Source organism: Austrofundulus limnaeus, unplaced genomic scaffold (assembly GCF_001266775.1).
Source record: "Austrofundulus limnaeus strain Quisiro unplaced genomic scaffold, Austrofundulus_limnaeus-1.0 Scaffold26, whole genome shotgun sequence".
In the NCBI taxonomy this organism is placed as follows: Eukaryota; Metazoa; Chordata; class Actinopteri; order Cyprinodontiformes; family Rivulidae; genus Austrofundulus; species Austrofundulus limnaeus.
This window is the reverse complement of record NW_013952428.1, coordinates 3461396-3468501: the sequence shown is the minus strand read 5'-3', so window position 1 is coordinate 3468501 and position 7106 is coordinate 3461396. Positions and strand designations below refer to the sequence as shown.

Sequence of the window (7106 nt, the reverse complement as noted above, 5' to 3'; positions counted from 1 at the left end):
GTATAAAACATATTAGACCCAGAATTATTTTTATTTTTTAAGAATCAAAACTTACACAACAACTTGAATTACATTTTGGTGTGTTAAAATTAGCCAATAATGATAAAATCCCTTTTAAAACTGTTGTGCCTTTATTAAATCAAAGCCCCACCTTTAAATGAGCTTTTTGTGAGGTAGTGCAGGTTGACCTGTTTGCTTGTTTGTTTTTACAATTGACTGTCATTTTTTATTTCTTTATGTGCTCCAACAATCAGAAAAGGAGACTCACTAAGTACTAGTTATGTTACAAAGTGCACTCAAAGACAACTCTTCTTGCTCTCTTCTTGCKTAACTGAATTGAWACAATTAAAAGGATAAAAAATAAGAGGCTAATATATTCCCCACTCCATCCTCTTCAAAATACCCCTCGACGCCTCACAAATAACATGTCTGATGGGAAAATTTACTAAAATATCAGTGCAGATTTTTGCTATTGCTCATTTCTAAAGAAACACAGCTAAAACAATTTAAATAYAATTAATTTAAATCCTGCTGAAAGTAAAACAAACTAACTAATGTTGGTTTTCCTTTCAGMTGATCCCTTCTACAGGACGCTCCTTCCTGCTCAACCTGTGCTCRAACCTGCAGCTGCACTGACCACTGAGCTACCTCGACTTAGCTGGCTGGTGTTAAAAGGAAGGAGAAATCAGTTAAGACTTATAAACATTGCTACACATCTGCAAAATACACAAGGAGGAGTATGCGGGTAACCTTGAGAAAACTGAAAGTGTAGCATGTTTCTGCTAAAAACAGATAAGCTACATATTTTTTTTAAAACATACGACAGTATGGCTACAACACATCTTCATTTTTTTAAGTGTAATTTTGATACGAAAAAAAATGCATTTATGCATTTATGATTAATGAATAGAGTCTGGCTGACTACACAACTGCAGAGGAGATGCAGTGACTGATACTCCGAAGCAGGAACTGGTAGTTTTCAGAGTAAGTCGTTGAAYGGGGAGCATGTGGAAACAGCGGGTGTGAAGAGTCATCAGTACTTGCTGCCGGAGCTGTTAGCAAAGCGGCTGACGTAGGCTTCGTAGATGGAGTCCAGGAATGAGCTGTCAGTCTGAAACACAGCAAGTAAGCAACTTAGTTCTGAAGGCTTGTTTAACATCACATAACGTACACACAAAACTGTACAACTACTGTTYATGTGACCTGTGACTGCGAGGCCGCAGATTTAAAAACAACAATAAAAAAAATAAAATAAATAAAATTAAAAATATCTAAATTAGCATTCAAACAGTAGTTTACCTGGATCAGATGCAGCAGTGCTGCTTGAAGCTGGCTTCGGGAAAGTGCTCTGACCTCGTCCTGCATGGGGGGTCTGGGCAGAGTTTTGGCCACAGAGCAGCTGTCCTGAGCAACTGCTGGCAGTCCGCTGCTCGACTTTGTCTGAGTGAACACACTGGGAGAAAGGAGCAGAGTGGGGGCCACCGTGGCAGGTATCCGTTGGGGGGAGATAACCTGCGCACAAGTATCAAAGACATAAAAAAGTACCAGAATTATTAAAATAAATACCTTAGCATTAGTAAAACGTTTTAATAAATGTGTGTTTTCATCTGCATTCGTCTGTTTTTACTGCAACACTATTCATGCAGCCAAAGTCAAACACTGACAGTCAGTGCTGAACTTTACCTGCAGCTGAAAAGCAGCTTTTTGACCTGCGGAGGCTGTGGTCAGGGGTGGAACCGTGTCTGTGGAAGGACCTGCATCCTGATTCTGGTTGGGCCCCAGGAATCGAGGCGCCAGTCCTGGGTAGGGTCGAGGGGGATCGTGAGAGGTCAGGTTCTGTTCCTGCTGGACCAGCTGGAGTTTGTGGAGTAGCTCGTGAGGCGACACCACACCTTGCATCTGGGGGGGCAGACCTGATGAAGGAGTATTAGCAGTGATGTCATGACTTCTTTTGCAAGTATACAAAAAGTAATTTAGCCCATCCCCGCTTCAGTCAGCCTGGCCGTTTTACACACCAGCCCTGGTTGTGTTTACACTGAGCAGAGTCGCCTCGATGTAAGCTGGATCATAATGCAAATCTTATTTTATTTGCAGCACAACAATAATAGACTACACCAAACTCAAAGTTAAAGTACCGAAGTCTGCACCGGACCATCCAGCAGCTTGATGACAGACAATGGTAAGCTAATGTTAGCTAATGTTAGCTAGTTGTTATTTGGTAGCTCGCTACAGTTGTTGTGTAATTAAACTCGTGTGGTAAAAACTTTAGTTGCCGCAATTGATTCACCTAAAGTTAGTCTCATGTGTATGATGTAACCCCCTCAGGGACATAGGTAAATATATTTTAGCATTTACGTCAACACATTTGTGAATACTGACACCAAAACAGATTTCTAACCTGTTCCCGGTGCTGGACCAGACGTCTGGTGGTTCTGAGTTTCTGTTTGAGACTTTGTAACGTGGAAAAAAACCTGCTGGCTCTGCTGAAGGTGCGAACAGGACGCAGGATCCACTCGTCCAGGCTGGGAGTGGAGCAGAGGGGTCTGCTGTTGAGGGGGTGGTTTGGAGCAACAGGCAGAAGCAGTGGAGGTGAAGGAGGTGGCCAGCTGAGGAGCTGGATGTGCTTGTAAAAGTCTTTTTATCGGGTCGGGCTGCAGCTGGTGCTGGTGGTGATGGGGGTGGTGCTCGTGATGGTGGTGCTCGTGATATTGGTGCATGTGGTGATGGTGGTGGTGGTGGTGGTGGTCGAGGGGTGCCCCGTTATCGCACAGCCGGTTCTCGGGGGACTCCGACACGGTCTGAAGCACGCCCCCGACGCCTGTGACCCCTCTCTGCCCCTGCATCAGCTTGGTGATGGCGGGGCAATGAGGCTGGCTCGGCGGCTGCGGAGGCGCTGCGGCGGGATACTGAAGCGCGGCCACGACGCTCCCACCGTCTTCGCCAGCCAGCGGCCTGACCCCTGCGTCTGAACTCGCCGCGGGGGCTACGTTTCCCGTTGTCGCGTTTCTGCCAGCGTTCACGGCATCGTCGTAGGTCAGTGTGCGGGCTACAGGTGGGCGTTTAACTTTTCCTGTGGATGTGGGAGCTGGCGCAGGATGGGCGGAGCTGGATTTTGAAGCGAGGTGAGGCTGATGAGAGCCAAACAGAGTGGCCAAGGAGAGGGGTTTGGGCTCTACACCCTCACTGTCCTGGAGGAGAAAAACAGAGCAGCTATAAGATGACCTATAAGCTATAAGAGCACAATAATAGAACTGAATGTTACAACAGGGACTGTTTTGATACCTGAGTATTCGGTTTAACTGGTATTGGTTTGATCAGGTTTGGGTTTCCACACAGAACACTGCTGCCACCAATCTCCTTTGGCTCTGGGTTAGACTTTTCCTGAGACACACACAGGCAGAAAAACAGTAATGTGAACAGAAATGCAATTATTAAACAGCATGGGATAAATTTCCATTGTTTTGCTGATGATACTCATTTATATTTATCCATGAAACCTGATGAATCCAACCAGTTAATTAAACTACAAGCATGTCTTACAGACATAAAAACTTGGATGACTCAACTTTCTGCTTCTAAACTCAGATAAGACAGAGGTTATGGTTTATTATATAGCACCTGTTTGTCATTCAGTGAAGTGTTTTTTTTTTTCTAATTGTTAATCAGAAGCAATGATAATCATAACACAACTATAATAATAATTAAAAAAAATCTTTAATGCAGGCAGTTTATGACTCTTTTAACAGGGGGGAGGTGGGTGTTAGGGGCCCTCAATCATGGCTGGGGGGTGCTGGCCCAAACAAGGTTGAGAACCACTGTGCTAGAGGTTTCTTCCTGTTAATAGGGAGTCTTTTCTCTCCACCGTTTGCTCTGGATGGGAGACTGTGATGTAGTGATTCAACACAATCTGCTGGCTTCTTCTTTAGATTGTTCTTTTTTCATGTGCAGTGCCCTGAGACAACGTATGTTGTGACTAGGCGCTATATAAATAAACTGAATTGAATTGAATTGAAATAACAGCTAACGCAGCTCATCAGTCAAAACAAAGAAATGTAAATAAAAAGGTTTTTCATTTCAACTCCTGTTGTTCTGTTTTAACTTTACCTTCAACCTAAAAACAATCATTGTGGCTCTCATACCTTGTCATAATCTGAGCGTGCTTTGGTCAACATCTGGATGATGTCCACTGCCTTTGCCTCATTTTGTCCCCCTTCTCTTCCTCTCCTTCCTTCTCCTCTTCCTCCTGCACCAGCACTTCTTCCTCCTGCTCCTACTCCTCCTCCTCCTGGAGACAACCAACCACCCTGAGAATGAGCCACGATCTGCTCCTGCTGAGTCAAACTGGATGAAACAAACAAAAAAAAAAAAAAAGAGTTTAGACCCTAACAATCATTGTTAATCACACTGATTATCAAAAGAAAAAAAATGACAAAATTTAATGTAGGATTAAAGTGCAGACTCTCAAAACAGTTTAAATTGTGGGAAGTGTTTAGAAATCAGTTCCTAAACATAAAAACATATGCAGACAGACGTTTTAGTTAGAGGGTTTTCTTAATGTAGTTTACCCCTGATGTATGCTTCAGCCAATACATGATGAACTTATGTACCAACTGGTGTACCACAGCTTAAAACAGGTGTATCTGAAGTGGTTACAAATGACTTTTTATGTACTGTCAAGAAACTGCAGGTGATTCAGTGAAGGAAGCCCAAATAATGGTGTTGTTTATTTTTATCATATGAACAACCTTAACAATGTGATGATGTTGGCTTTACTCTATAAATGCAAAGACACAAGTTTTATACTTACACCTTCATCATTTGAGCAATACGTTGACAGTCCTGCTTATCATAGAACCAAATGCCATGGATAACCACTGAGGAAGGAAGACACAGTGTGTTCATAATTTAAAAAAAGGTAGCAAAATGTGCTTCGCAATAATGGGCCAGATGTAGGCCTGTCACGATAACAAATTTTGCTGGGCAATTAACTGTCTCAAAAATTATTGCGATAAGCGATAATATTGCCTGGTGAGCATTTTACAACTAATAATAATAAAAGCGTAATATGTAAGTGTAATAAATCAATAAACTTTAATTTTTAAAGAATGTTTAACAAAGTGGACTCTCAGTCTCTAACAAAAAATGCACTTGAATAAAAAAAATGCAAAGAACAACAAAATGTAAATTAAACACCACACAACTAAGACAGTAAATAAACAATATTAAAGAGCAGCATCTCTTTAGAGATGAAGCAAACTACACAGCCTGGTGAGGACCCACTGTTTCTTATGGGGACATAATCCCATTGATTATGATACTGTATATATATATGATATAATCCCAGTGAATATCCCAGTTCACATCCTATGTAAAGTTTAGGCTAGGTTTAGGGTCAAATGGTAATAGAAAATACTGGTAAATAAATGAAAGTCAATGCAAAGTCCCCATGAGGATAGAAGAACAAATGTGTCTTTGTGTGTGTGTGAGGAGGAGACAGTCAAAGGAGACARKCAGAGCGCTGCGGGGAGGAAACCAGACAGTTCAGAGTTTTCCTCATGAGTTGTTGGGACAGCTACAGGTTTTTTGGGTGTTTTGTTAAAACACAGATGCTGCGTTTAAGTTTCCTGGTATTTTTGGGAGCTACAGGTAAAGTCTTGACGAGTTTGTCGCGGGTCTGGGGGAGTTTCAGCCCCTAATACTACTACTACTACTACTACTACTACTACTACTACTACTACTACTACTACTTCTATGTCTGTCTCTCTCTGTCTCTCTGTCTCTCTCTCTCTGCAGCGAAATTCAGTCTCTAGTGCTCCGACACTGGAGCAGCCACGTTCTGCTTTGAAACGTTTCTTTAGTTTGTTATTGCTACGAGCTCTCATGCTAAAGCAGAGTTCACTCCTCCCACACTAAGAAAACAGGAGGGGAGGGGTCAGTTGAGCCCCTGTGTAGCGGAGCACAGAGAGGGCGAGAGACGAAGTAAATAAACAAGCAGGAAAATGAAACTTATCGTCCTCATTTTTTTTTACCGACCTCAAAAAAATTTATCGTGCAGTTAATTGATTTATTGACTATCGCAACAGGCCTAGCCAGACGATGTGGAACAAAGAAGTTAATATAACTCACTGGTAAGGTCAGCAGACACCAAAATGAGCATGTTGACCTAATATACCCTCACAATCAAATAGTACACAGACATGCAATAGCTCAATTTTGTTACAGTGACATCAGAGCAGACCCAACCCAGAGTTCAAAAGGAGTCATTTCCCAGCCAAGCCAATGGGAACAGCAGGCAGCAGTGCCATTATACGGTGAAACATGGGCCCCAGGAGTCTCTTCAACTGCATTAACATGTTGGTAAGAGAGGGGAAAAAAGACACTAACATGGTTTTGTCACAAGCTTATAGAGCACTTGGAAAGTAGGTTACACAGAAAGTAATGCTACTATTTTTATGTTTGTTTGTTTTTTTCCCTCTGAAGCATATTAAATATGTTGCGCAACCCTAAAAAGAAAAAAAATTAAATGAAAATGTACAGAAGAAAAAAAAGGATATGTGAAGTTCTAAGAGCTATTATGAGTTCCTTAAATAAACATCACTCAGAGACATCATGTGACAAACTTAATTAGAACTGCTTATTTAGCCTTTACCTTACATTTTTAACGTAATTTAATTCTCTTGAATTAAGTCCAATGAATCTAATTTTTTTCTAAAACAATATTTTTTATGATCTTGCCAATTCTATCCAAAACTACAAAGTGAGTCCTCTTTACCCCTACAGAAAACATGTGAGGCTGCACAGTGTGGTAGTGCTCCAGACCTGTCTTGAGACCACTTTTTGACGGTCGAGTCCTTGGTCTTGTCTAGGTCTCGGACATCGAGGACTCAKGATTCTATTTCAAGACCACAACTATGAAAATATCACTACATTGCCAGAACATTGTCCAATTTATTTGTTAACATCTTTGCTTTCACTGAATGTAAAATGCACTGATTCAAATCCAAACGTGACTCATTGCTAATTATGGTTTTCTGTTACTGCTGTCACCCATCCCCCCACCTTTTTCACTCGCATGAAGCACTCCTAGAAAATGAGAGGGGGTGGGG

General features: G+C 41.8%; 1 protein-coding gene across 1 annotated transcript in view; it reads right to left on the bottom strand.

Moving 5' to 3' along the window:
- Positions 1 to 10: 10 nt before the first annotated feature.
- The window catches only part of dcp1b (decapping mRNA 1B), a 13627-nt gene continuing 6531 nt past the window's right edge, over positions 11 to 7106 (bottom strand). Inside the window, exons 4-10 of the mRNA XM_014004821.1 lie at positions 4808 to 4874; positions 4140 to 4341; positions 3283 to 3381; positions 2399 to 3188; positions 1684 to 1913; positions 1300 to 1512; positions 11 to 1111 (exon numbers count right to left, since the gene is read on the bottom strand). Coding sequence (XP_013860275.1) covers positions 1034 to 1111; positions 1300 to 1512; positions 1684 to 1913; positions 2399 to 3188; positions 3283 to 3381; positions 4140 to 4341; positions 4808 to 4874 — 1679 coding nt within the window. The 3' untranslated portion in view covers positions 11 to 1033. The remainder of the gene's footprint in view (positions 1112 to 1299; positions 1513 to 1683; positions 1914 to 2398; positions 3189 to 3282; positions 3382 to 4139; positions 4342 to 4807; positions 4875 to 7106) is intronic.